Source organism: Equus asinus, chromosome 5, assembly GCF_041296235.1.
Source record: "Equus asinus isolate D_3611 breed Donkey chromosome 5, EquAss-T2T_v2, whole genome shotgun sequence".
Lineage (NCBI taxonomy): Eukaryota > Metazoa > Chordata > Mammalia > Perissodactyla > Equidae > Equus > Equus asinus.
The window spans coordinates 73,500,355-73,517,406 of NC_091794.1; the positions used below are offsets into that span (position 1 = coordinate 73,500,355).

At 35.7% G+C, this 17,052-nt stretch overlaps 1 protein-coding gene across 5 annotated transcripts in view; it reads left to right on the forward strand.

The window, feature by feature from the left end:
* Positions 1-17,052, forward strand: part of FAF1 (Fas associated factor 1) — a 472,685-nt gene that overhangs the window by 320,395 nt on the left and 135,238 nt on the right. For all 5 annotated transcript variants that reach the window (XM_044770763.2, XM_044770762.2, XM_044770761.2 and 2 more), the window contains 3 exons: positions 7,606-7,732; positions 8,699-8,762; positions 10,542-10,623. In XM_044770763.2, the coding sequence (XP_044626698.1) occupies positions 7,606-7,732; positions 8,699-8,762; positions 10,542-10,623 (273 nt within the window). The remainder of the gene's footprint in view (positions 1-7,605; positions 7,733-8,698; positions 8,763-10,541; positions 10,624-17,052) is intronic.

The window sequence follows — 17,052 nt, forward strand, 5'->3', positions numbered from 1 at the left end:
TTTCCCTCTTAATACAGCTTTTGCTGCATCCCATATGTGTTGGTATGGCATGTTATCATTTTCATTTGTCTCCAGATATTTTTTGATTTCTCCTTTAATTTCTTCAATGATCCATTGCTTGTTCAATATCATATTGTTTAGTTTCCACATCTTTGTCCCTTTCTCAGCTTTTTTCTTAGAATTAATTTCTAGCTTTATAGCATTATGACCAGAGAAGACGCTTGTCATTATTTCAATGTTTTGAAATTTATGGAGGCTTGCCTTGTTTCCCAACATATGGTCTATCCTTGAGAATGTTCCGTGCACACTTGAGACGAATGTGTATTCTGCTGTTTTTGGATGGAGTGTTCTATATATGTCTGTTAAGTCCAACTGTTTTAGCTTTTCATTTAATTCCACTGTTTCCTTGTAGATTTTCTGTCTGGATGATCTGTCCAATGATGTGAGTGGGGTGTTGAGGTCCCCTACCATTATTGTCTTATTTTTAATATCTTCTTTTAGATTTGTTAATAGTTGCTTTATGTAGTTTGGTGCTCCTGTGTTGGGTGCATAGATATTTATAAGGGTTATTTCTTCTTGATGGGATGTCCCTTTGATCATTATATACTGCCCCCTTTGTCTCTCTTTACCTGCCTTATCTTGAAGTCTACTTTGTCTGATATAAGTATTGTGACACCTGCTTTCTTTTATTTGCCATTAACTTGTAGTATCATCTTCCACCTCTTCACTCAGAGCCTGTATTTGTCATTGGAGCTGAGATCTGTTTCCTGGAGGCAACAAATTGTTGGATCTTGTTCTTTAATCCATCTTGCCACTCTGTGTCTTTTTATTGGAGAATTCAATCCATTTACATTGAGGGTGATTATTGATGTATGAGGGCTTAATGCTGTCATTCTGTCACTTGTTTTCCAGTTTCCTGCATTTCCTTTGTTTCTCATCCTGTGTGTTTTGGTCTACCCATTGAATTATGTGGTTTTTTTATGATCTGTTTCTTTGTTTTTTCCTTATTTATTTTTTATGTCCCTGTTCTGTTTTTTAGTTTAGTGGCTACCCTGAAGTTTGTATTCAGAATCTCGTGTGTAACATAGTCCATTTTCTGATGGCCTCTTATTTCTTTAGTCTAAACTGATTCAGTCCCTTTCCTCCTCTCCTTCTAAGTTATTATTCTCATATCTTATTCCAACTTGTGTTGTGAGTTTGTGCTTAAAGTGACAAGATTGTTTTTGTTCTTGGTGTTTTCCTTTCCTTTAGCCTAATGCTATACTTGAATATCTGCTATCTTATTCTGATTCTGTCTATTTGTCTCCTTACTCTGTGTTTTGTAACCACTTTCTCCCTTTTTTCTTTTTTCAGATATGAGGACCTTCTTGAGATTTCTTTTAGGAGGGGTCTTGTGGCTACGAAGTCCTTCAGCGTTTGTTTGTCTGGGAAAAGATTTAATTTCTCCCTCATATCTGAAGGATATTTTTGCTGGATAGAGTATTCTGGGCTGATGATTTTTATCTTTTAAACTTTTGAATATTTCATTCCATTCTCTCTTAGCTTGTAAGGTTTCTGCAGAGAAATCTGCTGAAAGTCTGGTAGAGGTTCCTTTGTAGGTTATTTTCTTCTGCCTTGCTGCTCTGAGTATTCTTTCTTTGTCATTCATTTTTGCCAGTTTTACTACTAGATGCCTTGCAGTAGGTCTTTTTACATTGACAAATCTAGGAGATCTGGAAGCTTCCTCCACACATATTTCCCTCTCATTCCATAGATTTGGGATGTTCTCTGCTATTATTTCTTGGAACACACTTTCTCCTCCATTCTCCTTCTCTTCACCTTCGTGAATACCTATAATTCTTATGTTGCATTTCCTCATTGAGTCGGATATTTCTTGGAGACTTTATTCATTTGTTTTTAGTCTTAGTTCTCTCTCCTCCTCTATCTGGAGCACTTCGACATGTCTGTCTTCGATTATGCTGATTTGCTCCTCTATGGTGTCCACACAAGCAATCACGGAATCCATATTTTGTTGTATCTCTTCCATTGTGTCTTTCATCTGTAATATTTCTGATTGATTCTTCTTTATAGTTTCAATCTCTTTTGTGAAGTAGCTCCTGAACTCATTGAATTGTTTGTCTATATTCTCTTTTACCTCATTGAGTTTTTTGACGGTAGCTATTTTGACTTCATTGTCATTATTTTGCTTATTTCTCTGTCCTCAGGACTGAATTCTGGGTGCTTGTTGTTTTCTTTCTGGTCTGGAGATTTGATGAAGTGCCTGATGCTGGAAGGATGGGTCTTCCCCATTGTGATATTATTTGATTCCAGTTACAGCCTATCGCCACTGGGTGGGGGTCAAGAGACACATATTCTGAGCCTTCTGCCTTCAGCCAAGATGGCGCGGTGTGGGTTGGGGGAGGGGCACTGTCTCCTGCGTGCAGTCCTGGTTTCCCTGTGCTATCTGATCTCCTGGCGTCTTGGTTTGATGAGGTCACCCTGCCCAAAAGCTTTCACCCCATTAGAGGGCCTCCCTCTAGGCTGCAGGGGCCCTAGGGAGTCCTGGGTGATCCTGTGGATGCAGGACCCCTCCCCCACTTCTTCCCTCTCAGAGCCTCCCGCAGCAGCAACCACAGTCGTTAGAAAGGGAGGGAGTGAAGAGTTCTCTTACCCTGTTCCAGCTCCTCCAAGTGGGGCTCCAGCCTTTCTGCCCTCCATCCTGTGGCTGCTGTGACTCTCCGAGGATTTTTTTGCTTTTAGGGTATTTTCTGTTGGAATATGCTTGCTCCTTTTTGATGTATGTTGGAGGGGAGAGATTCCCAGGCAAATTCACTCCTCCATGACACTCACATCACCTGTATTTCAATTTTTAAAACTTGATGAGACAAGTATTTAACTTGTCTGCCTGTGGTGCAATGCTGCATACTGTTTTCTTCTTCCACCATACTGTGGCATTGCACCACAGGCAGACAAGCCTAAATAGTAATCCTATTCCCCCTGAACATCTCCATCTGAATGCCCACTGCAGATTCGCTCTGTTTAAAACTGAACTTAGCGTGTCTTCCAAAAACCCATGTCCTTACCCATGCTAATGGTCATCATCAACACAAGCCTAAAACTGTTCATTCCAGTCACTGAACGACTTGTTGTTCTTTGAAACTGTCGATTCAATTGATCTGATACGTGGAGATTTTTACAACTCTTTCCTTTTTGACTATTCAAATGAGGGTATTTTTGTATCAGCATCAAATTTGTTATCCTAATTTGTTAGTTGAGAAGTTTCTTCCTGTTGGAGTTTATGTTCTGCCCATTTTCTTGATTCTACCCATGCTAACCTCTCCCACAGGATGGGAAGGATAAGAGATGTCTCTTGCATTTTTATCCTCTCCCTCACTGTTGGTTCCTTCTCTTCATCTTAAAAACAAGTTCAAATCTCATCCTAAAGAAGAAATATTCATTCAAGCCTGGCTCCCACCTGATTGGCTCCATCTATCCTTTCCTTCACAGCCAGGCTTCTTAGAGTAATCTATAAAGGATGACTCTATTCTTTATCTTCTATTCACTTAACTCACTATAACTTGGCTTCTTTCTCCCATGTAACTAAATTCATTTTAACTATTAGAGTCAGACAATAGTCTTTGTGAGATATCATGCTTTGCCATCTGTTTTCATTTCCACAGCCACCTTTGTAGGTCATTATTAGTCACATTCTGCAGTGGAGATGCAAAGACACATGGTCAGAGTCATACAGAAAATGGTAGAGCATTCAACACTGGGTCTTTTGATTATAAACTCAGATTTCTTTGTCATTTTTTTTTTGTCCTAATACTATAGCTGTCTCTTCCTTAATTCTCATCCTACTGAACCTGTTTACAGTTCTTGTCTCCATTGAAATTTTCTCAGACCTTGCTTCTAAGATTCTTTCTCTCAGTTGACTTTCTAATCTTTGACAGCTGTGTTTTCGTCTCTTTTACTGTTTCTCTTCCTTTACCAATTGAAATATTTATTTATATATTTACATATATATGATATATATTATATGTATATATATATATTCTATAAACTCTTATTCTTATCACTCTTCCTTTATTTTTTAACTGAGTGATCTTATTCATTCCTATAACCTCAACTATTATCTATATACTAATTACTTCCAAATCTAAATCTTTTCTGGGCCTCTTTCGTGGGCTCCTAAGAAGATTTTTTTCCAACTGCCTATTACATGTTTTAACCTGTTTGTCCTACAGCTTCTTCAAATTTATTCTGTGTGAGAACTGACCTCAATATCCTCCCTCACCAGACCTACCTTCTCTTCCCACTCAGTTACCCAAACTAGAAAACTTGGTGTCATATTTGCCTCTTCCATTTTTTCATCCTCAAATCAAATTGGTCACCAATTCCTATCATTTCTGCTCAAGTGTATTCATTCAGTTCCCACTGCTGCGCTCAAGAATAGGCCCTCCAGTTCTCTCATTTGGAACTTTGAAATAAGTCTCCCTTGTCATATCTTCCAGTCCAGTCTGCCATATGCTACCACACTACCCAAACATACACACACAGCCATCAGAGTTGTTCCCTTGAACAGTCCTCTGCCTAGAAACATTCACTGATTTCCCTGTTGCCATCAGTAAAGTCCAAATACCTTAGCATGCCAATTTAAGGACTGACACAATCTAGTTCCATCAGACCTTTTGCCCTTAGTCCACATTCCTCTCCCAAACATAAAGCAGATGATTCGGTTTGCTTTTCTGAATTCTTCATTGATTTTTTAAGTATCCACTTCTTTGCTTGAGTCTTTTCTCTGTCTAGAGTACGGTTCCCTCCCCACCAGCCTCCCATTGCACACACTCCATAACGTTGATATCTTTTTTAAAGGTATGGGTTAAATATTCATACTTGTGTGAAGCCTTGCGCGGTCGTCTTCACTGGTCCTAGAGTAACTTATCACTCTCTCCTTTATTCTCCAACAGCCTTTGCTTATACTTTTGTTGTATCTCTTATCACACTGAAAAAGACATATTTGCAACTAAATATATCTTCTTTTAGAATGGAAATTTCTTGAAGGCCAGAACCCATGTTTTATCTCTGTATACCTAGTTTTTAACCTGGTGCTTCTTCATAAGTACTAGTTGGTGAAAGGAGCATCTGCTTCAATTATAGGCTTGCCTTGGTGCCAAATATGTATGATTTCTAAATTTCTTTTTCAGGTAATTTTATTGAGATCATTATGGTTTATATCATTGTAGAGTTTCAAGTGTACATTATTATTTATCAACTTCTGAATACACTTCATTGTGCTCACCTCCAGTAGGCTAATTTTTATCCATCACCATAGATATGTGCCCCTTTATCCCTTTTGCTTACCCCGCAATCCACTTCCCCTATGATAACCACTAATCTGTTCTCTTTATCTATGTATTTGTTATTTTCCACATGAGTGAAAGTATTTGTATTTTTCTCTCTGGCTTATTTCACTTAACATCATATCCTCAAGGTCCATCCATGTTCTTGAAAATGGGATGATTTTGTCCTTTTTTATGCCTGAGTAGTATTCCATTGTATGTATATACCATATCTTCTTTATCCATTCATCCGTAGACGGGCACTTGGGTTGCTTCCACATCTTGGCTATTGTGAATAATGCTACAATGAACATAGGGGTGCATAATAAATCTCTTGAGATCATTCTAAATTTCTGTCTCAAAGAGTTTGGTTAACATGTCCTTTAGGAAGTTTGCCCCGATCCCTCCCACTTCCAGTGTCTTTAGTGCTCTCCTCTGAACATATCTGTCCTAATACTTATCACTAGGTATTATAATTATCTGTATATATTATATGATGTTGCTCGAGAGAGCATAGACTACGCCTTTCACACAGGTCCAGGCAGTGTGGCACTTAGTAGGGGTTCATGAAAGTTTGGTAAATGATAAAGGGAATAAATGAATGCAATAAACAGCCAAAATAGAATCACAGATTTTTTTAGCTGTTTTTAAAATCTGAATAAGTAGCTTCTCTGGATTCAAAGAATTTTAGGGCAGCAATGACTGAAGCAAGAGATTATCTGCTCTCATCAGCAAACATTAATGAAAAAAAGATTATTTATCTCATTTTTTGGGAAAAGCTTTTCCTAACCTGTTAGATGGCTGATAAGAAAAGGTGAAGAGATTGGGAGTTCTTTATACATAATTAAGTAGTTCATTCTTGCAGATACTTCAATAATTCATGTTTGAAATATACTTTTTTCAACAAAATCTGCTTTTTAGATACCTCCCTTTGAAGATGTTGTTGTGGTAGGATTTCACTTTTCAGGATCTTAAGAGATTTGGGAATTCTATACTTTGTGAAGACACAGTGAATAATGGGTTACACAGGTACAAAATTAAAATCCCTATCCTAGTATGAGGTAAACTCCTATTGCTAAACCTACTGAGTCAAACGGAGTAAATATCTTGGCTTCTTCATTTGGAGCTGTTAGACTTACTAGATCAGTAGTTTTAAAAGTTGTTCCATAACGTCCTGAGATCCTTCAGAGGTACCTGAGCTGTCAAAGGGTGATGAGGAAGAAAAGGCCAAGCCCAGGGCATTAGGCTCCTCATGCTCTCTCCTTGCATCACCACAAGTGGCCTTACTTTTATCTATTGTATGCACTTGTTATTTTACATAATATTTTGCCTGGGGCCAGAGGAACAATGTAACCTTGTGAAAAGAAGTTTGAGAACCATTGATGAGAGATCTTTAAAATCCCTACCAGCTTTAAAATCTATGATTCTATGACTAGCTGAACTCTTAACATTCCCTCTAGTCAAGTTTTAGGAGTCTTTGATTCTAAGTTTCTCTCGGTGCTGTCTGAAACATTGTTATCTCTAAGTTAGGTCCTTCTGCATAGACTAAAGGATCAAATAGTTTCTCCACTTTCCTAACTTAAGTACATAGCGACATATTTTAAAAGGTAGGAATTTCATTTGTTAAATAGTCTTTATAGACTGTATTTATTAAACATAGTACAGACAGGCATTTAGCCAGATACCTTGCTGGGATCCCCCTTCACAGTACCACAACTCAGTTCGAATGTTTTAAATCTCAGAATATTTTAGATCCCATTTTAACCTGGAGACCAGCAGCCTGGTTTATATTTTGAAGCTGATGTTTTTAATTGTAATACCTTAAGCCTCAACTGATGTTGCTGAAAACGAAATAAACAGAGCATGTTTATCAGTGCCCAGCATGTGGTAAATTCTCAATAAATATTTATTAAGTTGAAGCATCATATTACATATCATATTCAATAGCCTTTGGTTTACAAAGAGCTGTCATATGTAGTGTATTTCATGTTATCTTCCAATAACACTGTGAGGATAATATACCATATTGCACTAAGAAATTTGAGAATTGCAGTAAGGAAGTGGCAAGTTTGAGATTGTTACCATTGCTTCTGCCTAGCAAATATAGATTAGTGTGAGCTTTTTGAAAGACTCATATACTAGCTTACTTCATCTCTGACCTCTCCAATTGTACCCATCTCCTCTTTTATTGAGCAAATATTTATTGAGTGCTTAATTGTGTACTATAGGGTAGAGATAAAACACACAAAAATCCCTGAAACTAATCAGGACTTTCCTTCAATAGCAAAGCACCGATGTTCATATGGTTAGTGATAGTGATGGAGATGACTTTGAAGATGCTTCTGAATTTGGGGTGGATGATGGAGAAGTATTCGGCATGGCATCATCTGCTCTGAGAAAATCTCCAATGAGTGAGTATTAATAGCTCTTTGGGTCCAGCTTTATAATTCTCCCTGCTAGTACAGAAACTTATGAAGAACAGTAAACTTAAAAATCTCATACTGACTTCCAGGTTTGGAAAGATAAAATATAGCAATTAGGCATTATTTATTAGAACCAGAACCTCTTAAGTTCGATTTTATTAAGGCAAGCAATTCCCAGTGCTTTAGTAAAATTCATTAAAAATACATGGAAATGTGACTTTTGCTTCATGTGTATAATTAATTATGTCTGTCTCTTTACTTTAAACCTAGAGGTTGGTAAACAAATAGCTTTACTTTCTGTGAATGTACTTGTTTCCCCAGATCTTATTGGAGATATCAGTTTTAAGAGCAGTAATATTACTTTTCTATTTACTGGCACCCATCTTTGGAAGGAAAAAAGTAAACTAAATGTGCCATATCTCTCACTTCCACTTTACAAGATGATATTGTAGAATCTCAAGCAGTGCTACATGCAAAATGGCTGTTAAGTCCTTAAATGGCTCAATTACTGTGTGAAATTAGGGAATTCCTGTGGGCAGAAACAGATGTGATATTTACGTAAAATTGACCATTTTCTTGATTAGTAGGTCTTTAAAATAATTCCAGATCCTTTTATATAATTTAATCACAAAAGTGTCATTTTAAGAAAACATTGAAATCCTAATTGATGACTGACATATCTAAAATGCTTAGCAGATTGTGTCAGTTGCTTTTCCAAAATTTATGAGCTTGGAATTTTTTTAAGGTTCTTACTTAAGGTCTGATGAAATCTTCTGATGTGTGTGAAGTTAAAACGTCTCCTCAGATATATCACAGAAGCTAAAATTTAATTTTATTTCCTCTTTATTGATTGAATATATTTCTTATATGTGAAATTAGATGTTATGTGGTTTGTTTTTTGTGTCTATTTGTTTTGGGTTTTTGTTTTTGTTTTTTCTTTTGTTTATTCTTTAGTGCCAGAAAATGCAGAAAATGAAGAAGAAGCCTTATTACAATTTGCAGCAGAATTTTCTTCAAGGTAGGATTAGCACATTAATATATAAAATTGATGTTCTTATAATGCTACTGTGATCTTTCTGGAACAATTTTAATCATAGATTGATTGGTTGTTTTCTTTTTTTTTGAGGAAGATTAGCCCTGAGCTAACATCTGCTGCCAATCTCCTCTATTTTCTGAGGAAGACTGGCCCTGAGCTAACATCCGTGCCCACCTTCCTCTACTTTATATGTGGGATGCCTACCACAGCATGACTTGCCAAGTGGTGCCATGTCCGCACCCGGGATCCAAACTGGCGAACCCTGGGCCACCGAAGCAGAACGTGCGAACTTAACCACTGCACCACTGGGCCGGCCCCTGTTTTGTTTTTAAAGATTGGCACCTGAGCTAACATCTGTTGCCAATCTGCTTTTTCCTTCTTCTTCTTTTTCTGCTCCCAAAAACCACCCAGTGCATAGTTGTATATTCTAGTTGTAGGTCCTTCTGGCTCTGCTATGTGGGACGCTGCCTCAGCATGGCTTCATGAGCAGTGCTAGGTCCACGACCAGGATCTGAACTGGTGAAACCCTGGGACACCGAAGTGGAGTATGTGAACTTAACCACTCGGCCACAGGGCTGGCCCCAGATTGATTGTTTTTAATTTTTCCTTAAAGTATTCAAACTATTCATTTAACAATTTATATACTCTTGGTAGTGAAACACATAGTATTTAATGTCAGATAACTAGTAAACCATTTAATGCCACTTTAGAGATGTATTTATCTTATCTCCATATCTTTATAGCAATACAATAAATGAATCACTAATTTCTTGACTATGTTCTTGAAATATCTTGAAGATATTTCTTGACTATATTCCCCAAAGGATTGGGTTATACATTTCTAATTTTTAGTATATCCTAGGACAAAATATCCTTTAAAATAATATTAAATTGAAAGATAATTAAAAAGTTTTAAATATAAGTTAATTAGTTAATTTTTTTCTTTTAATTTTTGTTTTGGAATCATGTAACATTTCTTCTCTTAAGAGTCTAATATAGGCCCAGCTTGGTGGCATAGTGGTTAAGTTTGCATGCTTTGTGTCAGCAGCCCGGGGTCACAGATTTGGATCCCAGGTACAGACCTACACACCACTTGTCAAGCCACACTGTGGTGACGTCCCCATACCAAATAGAGGAAGATTGGCTGATGTTAGCTCTGTGACAATCTTCCTCAAGCAAAAAGAGGAAGATTGGCAACAGATGTTACCTCAGGGCCAGTCTTCCTCACCCAAAAAAAGAGCCTAATATAAAATGTTTTATATGCATTTGAGATTCCCCTAAGGTGTCTAAGCAAAGAGGATTTAAATATTTAACCCTAAATTTTCATGTAAATAATATTTCTGTTTTCCAATGTAATATCATTTGGAAACTTTGCAAGATACCATTTTTTCCCTCTCTGTTGGACTTTTGGAATAAATGAACTAAAATGGAAAGTTAAGGCTACTGAAATTAGGAAAATCCTGTGAAAGTGGGTAACAAGGAATTGCTACTTGTAAATGGCATAAGGTTTCATAGCACTTATTAAATCCATTCGCTAGATGTACTTAAAATTACAACGTTCTAATATATCAGTATAAGCCAAGAAGAATTCTAAAAACCAGTGAAGCTCATTCTCAAGCCTTTAAAGAAATGTTTTAATGTTTGGTCTGTGCTTAAGAGACATTAGCCTCAACATTTGCTTAAAAGTTATTGGTTAGACTTGTGAAACTTTGAAGTGAATTTGAAGTGTATTTGAATTAATAGACGCAATTTTTCCTATAGATATGGTGACTGCCATCCTGTATTTTTCATTGGCTCATTAGAAGCTGCTTTCCAAGAGGCCTTCTATGTGAAAGCCCGAGATGTAAGTGCAGTCTTACCTTTTCTGATTACAAAGTGCGTCCCATAGGTTTACCACCAGGCCTGAGTCAGTGCTTAATGTTTTCTGTTTTTTTCAGATTGAAGACTTGATTTTGTTTCTGGTTCATCTACCAACCTAATCATCACCAAGATGCCCATTTCAGAGGGGCAGTAGTATAAATAGGATACTGCTGGCCTTGCAGAAGGCCTTTTTAAGCTCTGAAACAGGATATTTTTGTAGGGAAAAAAAAAGATGGGTATTCTTAGAAGAGACCCAGCTACATTTTTGTATTCTGTTCAGTTACGTGATTGACAGGTTCTTGCTAAAGGATTTGTCTTTCAGTCTTTTCCCAAAATGATTATTCTATCTAATAGCATATATCTAATAACTGTAATATTTTTCCCAAAAGTCACTTTAGACAACAAAAAAGATTCTTCCTTAAATATAGAAATGGGCTTTGTGATCTTGAAATCAAGTAGATTAAAGTTTATAACAAGGATTCAGAAGGCACATTTTGAGCAAGAAGATTCTATGCAGTCACTCTATTTCTATGTTAACACAGCAGTCAAGACTTCAGTAATCTGGCTCCTGCTTATCTATCCAGCCTCAGCTCTTCCCATTCCCTGCCTTACACTTAATACGTCTAGCCGTAGTGTACTATTTATGTTCCCCATAATCTTGCTCTTTTTTCATGTTTCCCCACTATCTATAATGCCTTTCATTCTGCTCTTTACCATGTTGAGTCCTACTCTTCCTCTGAGACTTAACCTTTCTTGACTCTTCCAATACTCTCACATTGACCACACTCACCCCTTTAGTACTTTACAATGATACCCTCTGTTCATCTTATTGTTACACTTACATTGCGTATAATTATCCATTCTCTCTTTATATATATATGTGTGTGTGTGTGTGTGTGTGTATGTCTTCTCAAGAGATTTAATTTTTCTCTTTGGCAGTGACTGTGTACCTTACATCCCTATGCATAGTAAATATTTTGTATATTTAATGAATGAAGGAAAAAGAGAGGAAGGAAAGAATAGTGTGTAGAGTAGAAGGAAAGGTATTTGAATTAAAGAGGGCAAGGAATTTTGAGAATGGAGTTCAGGGATGCCTCTGAAATTTCTATTTTCTAGTTTATGTTAAACTCTGACCTAAAGAAAATTTCATTTGAAACAAATTTAAAAAATTGAATTCCAAGACAATAATTAGTGATCAAACTTAGAGCTATCACTGATGGTTTAATGAAGTAGATTAAGAAATATAAACATGAACTGTTCTTTATCCTCAGAATAGTAGAACAGCCCATTGTAGAGGCTGTTTTAAGCATCTGTTTTTTAACTATTAAATCTATATAAAATGGACATTATTTTCGAGGAAATACATATTTATGGTAATACACCTTGTAATTTCCATAAATATAAGTTTATGGAAAATACTGAAAAACAAAAAGAAAATATTCTAACACAGGTTAATGGTTAATTTTATGATATATGCTTTTCCATATTTTTTATTATATGTTTCAATAATACATTTATGCATATTTAATATGAAATTGAGTCATGTTATAATCCTGTTAAAACAGCTTATTTTTACCTTTTAATAGTATCTGGTAATTTCCTTAATTATATTTTATAATATTTTAACTTTTTATTACAACTTTTAATACAGAAAAAGTAAAAAGAATAAGAAAGAATAAACACCCAAATCCCTTATACCCATATTTAATAATTACTAAAATTTTGCCATATTTGCTTCTTCTATATACAGAGCATCCCAAAGTTTTAATGGAATTTTAGGGCTTAAAAAGTTTAACTGCTACACATTTATAAAAGAGCAGCATTTGAAATTTAATTATTTACATTTCTGTACTTACTTGGATTTGTGATTTTGATGAGTAAAGTTTTTATGACAAATTTTTCTTTCAGTTCCTCTCTGGTTGGAAATGGCAAACATTGACTGAAACCAAAAATATATTTCAAATTTATTTTTCAGAATTCACAAAAACAAACAAATGTAAAAGAAATATAAATAAGGTTTCTGATGATTTTTTGAAGGTTGTAGCAGTTGTACTTTTGAAATTATTAAAGCTTAAACTGCACAAAAACATTTGGGATACCCTTGTACATTCATTATTTTTTGCTGAACCATTTCAAAGTAAATTACAGATATCATATTATAGCCCTAAAAACATCTGCATGCGTTTTCCAAAAATAATGCTATTCTCCAACATGATCACAATACCATTATCACATGTAACAAAATTAACAGTAATTCCCTAATATCATCTAATATCCAGTACATATTCAAACTTCACCAGTTGTCCCCAGAATGTCTTTTTAACTACTTTTCTGGAACCACGATCCACTCAAGGATCACGAATTATATTTGGTTGTTAGATTTCTTAAATCTCTTTTAAGCAAGCACCCACCCCCTCTCTTTTTTTTCCATGACGTTTACTTTGTGAAGAGATCCTGCATAGATGATTTATAGATTGATTAGATGACTTAGAGATTGTTCCAAATTCTGGATTTGTGTGATTGCTTTCTTGTGATGTTATTTGACTTTTTCCTCTATCTGTATTTCCTGAGAAATGGATATTAGGTCTAAAAGCTTTGTTAGATTCAGGTCAAACTGTTTTTGCAAGAATGTTCTGGAAGTAATGCTGAATACTTTATTATAATGGGATTTTTATTGGTTATAGAGTCTCTGATTGTATGGCCATGTTATTATATTGAAACAGTCACTTATTGTTGGATATAAATATGTTTGAGAGATTATCTAATTATAGCTGTAAAATAATCTGTTTTTCAGTTCATTCCTTGATAAGAATGTATTTGGGATCTCTCTGTCTCTGCTTTCCAGCAAGATCGCTAAGCAGTTGAAGTCACCAGAAAATGTCAGGGCCTTTTGTAATGTAAACTTTAGTTCCCCAAATAGGCATAGACATCTTTTAAATCCATGTAAAAGCTACTAAGAGAAATACTGTGTATACTTTAAGCATTATAACTTTAGACGAAGATACTTATTTAAATATACAGTATACAATAGACAAAAGAACTTTTACTAAGTGTCTAACACAATAAATTGGCATTTGGATTTAGTCAGACTGTTGATCCCCAGCGAAGCATAAACTCTTGATTATTGATTTCTGGATATTTCTAATGAAACAATTGATTGTTTGCTTTTGATTAGTATTTTGATGTTTTAACACATGAAAAATCATTGGTTCATGTAATTCAGTGTTTTGCTTCATATTAGATTTATACCAAAATCCACTGACCTTTTTGGACTCCTAAACTGTCTTTATCTTTCTCCCCTTGTCCAGGGCTTTTTTCTTTCCTCATTTCTCTTTTCAAGTTAAAGATCAACAGTTTATGCATCATTTATTACTTACTCTAAATTTAAGTAAAATTTATCCACATAATGGATAAGTTACTCAAAATTAAATCTAAGCAGGTACATTTATTATGGTCATCAACCAAATGATATACATCTCCTTTTAATTAAAGAGGATCATGTAAGTATAGAAATAGTACTGCTCCTTCGGATTTTTATGGTGCTCTGTGGTTTATAAAACATTTTCCTATACATATCTCATTTGAATCCCACAACAAACCAGTGAGATAGGGACATAATATCAATATTCCCATTGTACAGATGAGGAAGCTCAGAAAAGCAATGACTTGCCCAAAGACACATCCATAGTAAGTAGTAGAAGCCAAATAAGAGCTCAGGTGTTCCGACACAGGTAAGTGTGATTTACCCTGTACTTCACTTTTCAGTGCTAACTTCTGTACTGCAGGATTCAGTTATCAAACTTCATCTCTCCTTTTCAGATTTCATATTTGAGAGTTAAAACAAATCTTTTTCAATATTATTTTTTAAGACTTCTGAATGAATAATTTTTAAGAAAATTTGCTCATGTTGAGATATTTTAAGGCGAGTGTGACCGATACTGTGGCATTCTTACTAAATTTCTTCCATCTTAAATATCACGTTTAATTTAAACTGTGGGAGGCACATTAATTTTACCAGGGCAACAGATGAGCCTCAAGCACCAGGATTCTTCACTTGAAGTGAGAAATTGAGTTCCAAGAGTAAATAAAAACAAGATTGAAGGTTTAAATCCTCTGCCAGGCTTTTTGAACTTATATACTCATTAAATGTTTATTGGAGTGGTGGGATTACAAAGGATTTGGGGAGCTTCATCAACTGGTATATAGTTAATCACTAAGTAAAACACTACATTTGATAAAGTGTTTCTCACGATGCCACATTCAATCCATCTTAATGAAAATTGCTTCAAACTGATTTCATTTGAGAACATTTGGTGGTGAGAGTGTTCAAAGTTCTTTCTGCCTTTTTCATGAGGAATTTATAATACTGTCCAAAGCAGAGCTCCAACTTCAGTAAAACAGGTATTCTAAGTTCTTCTGTTTATATTATGACAAAGTTTTGACTTCTGATGACCTCTTTCTTTTCCCTTAACTATTAAGGTTGTTCATTCAGTTGAAGGCCATAAATATTTATCACATGCCTACTAAGGACCTGGAATATAGAGGTTTCCTGCCCTTGAGATGCTCACAGTCTATGGAGAAGATAAAACAATATAAACAGATCCACATAATATAATATGTTATAGAAGCAAAGAGGAGAGGTACTTCGTCCACCTTAGAAGTTCAGGGAGATTTCTTGAGGGGGTACCTCTGACCTGAATCTTATACAATGAGTAATACTTAGGCAAATAACAGAATTCTAAACAGAAGAAAAGTCAAAAGCAAAGACAAAAAGATCAAAATGAGGGGATTACAACCAAAAATTTAAGACAGAAAGCAAAAAATGCAAGACAGAGAGTTGGATTGCAAGGCTGGGAAGGTCAGCAGGGGCCAAGGCATAGAGGGGGCTATGATTCCTTGACATTTAAAAGATAGTTGTGGAATGAAGTTTATATTTTATCTTTATCTAAATGAGAGCCAATGGTTAGCCTCCTTAATTAAGGTTGCTGAAGAGTTGCCACTGGCCGCACCCTGATTCCCTGGGAGTTTCTTTCTTTCTTTTTTTTTTTGAGGAGATTGGCCCTGAACTAACATTTGTTGGCAATCTTCCTCTTTTTTTGGTCTCCCCAAAGCCCCGGTACGTAGTTGTATATCCTAGTTGTAGGTCATTCTAGTTCCTCTACATGGGAATCCACCACATCATGGCTTGATGAGCTGTGCGTAGGTCTGCACCTAGGATCTGAACCGGCAAACCCCTGGCTGCCAAAGCTGAGCACACGAACTTAACCACTAGGCCATGGGGCCAGTCCCCGCTGGGAGTTTCTTAAAGAAGGTTTTTCTCCTTATAGCCTCTCCACCTCTCATTCCTGCTACCCCTGAATTTTCCTCACAACAAAAAGTACCCTAGAGAATGATTAGACATTTGTAGTAACTAAAAGTCAACAGCCTTAAAGATCCCAGTGCCAGGGTTTATCTCCCAAGTGAAGGATTGTTTCTTTCCCAGCATTCCTTTGGAGACTGGGCTTTGATACCAGTAATCCTTTTCCACCTCCTTAGATCTTGACTTCAGACCCATGCTGTTTCCAAATATCGCACACAAATAAGTTAAGGAAATCAGTGCTCAATTCTTGATTTCCCACTTAGTAACTCTGTGGCCCCAAACAAGTAATGAGCCTGTTTCCAATCTGGGAAAAAAAGGGAAATGATGATGATATCTACTTTATATGGTGGTTTTGAGGATTAAATGGGATGCTATCCATAAATACACCCAACCCTGTGGCTCAAGTGCTGTTAAGCAGTTTTGGACAAATTTGACAAATGTTTGTAAAGTAGCAAAACTGATTTTCACGTGCAGTTCATGAACTAGCTCTAAGAACGGTTCTAGAAAGGAATGTTGAGACTGCCTCTTAGCATTTACAGCAATTAATGAGTGCTTTGCTATAACAGTGCTTGTTAGTTATCAAATTTTATTACATTTATTTTTAAAAGTCAGCCCATTTTAAAGTAGCGCTGTTTCTACATGCTCATGTTAAAAGAAATGTAAATACCATGACTGATGAATTTTTTTAAGAAAAATAAGTTCTACACAAATCTGAAACCATAGCTGTAGTTAGTGAGTTTCTAGCACTCCATCATCCAGAAAAACCAGGCAAACAAACTTATTTGTGCTTTGGAAAATATGCCCAGTCTGGTCATCTTGCCTTTGTTTTCTTTTCAATTTAAATTCCTTAAATGCAGACAATGTCTTTAGAGTAATTTTATATGACAGCTAGAACAGCATCCTGCACATGTGTGAGATAAGAACTATGATGATAATATAATTTTTTTAAGTATGTTTTCGTTATACAAATAAAATGTTTGCTGTAAAAAAAAAAAATACATATGCCTTTAAAGTAGAAAATGAGTTACCACATAATCCCAAATCTAAAAATAA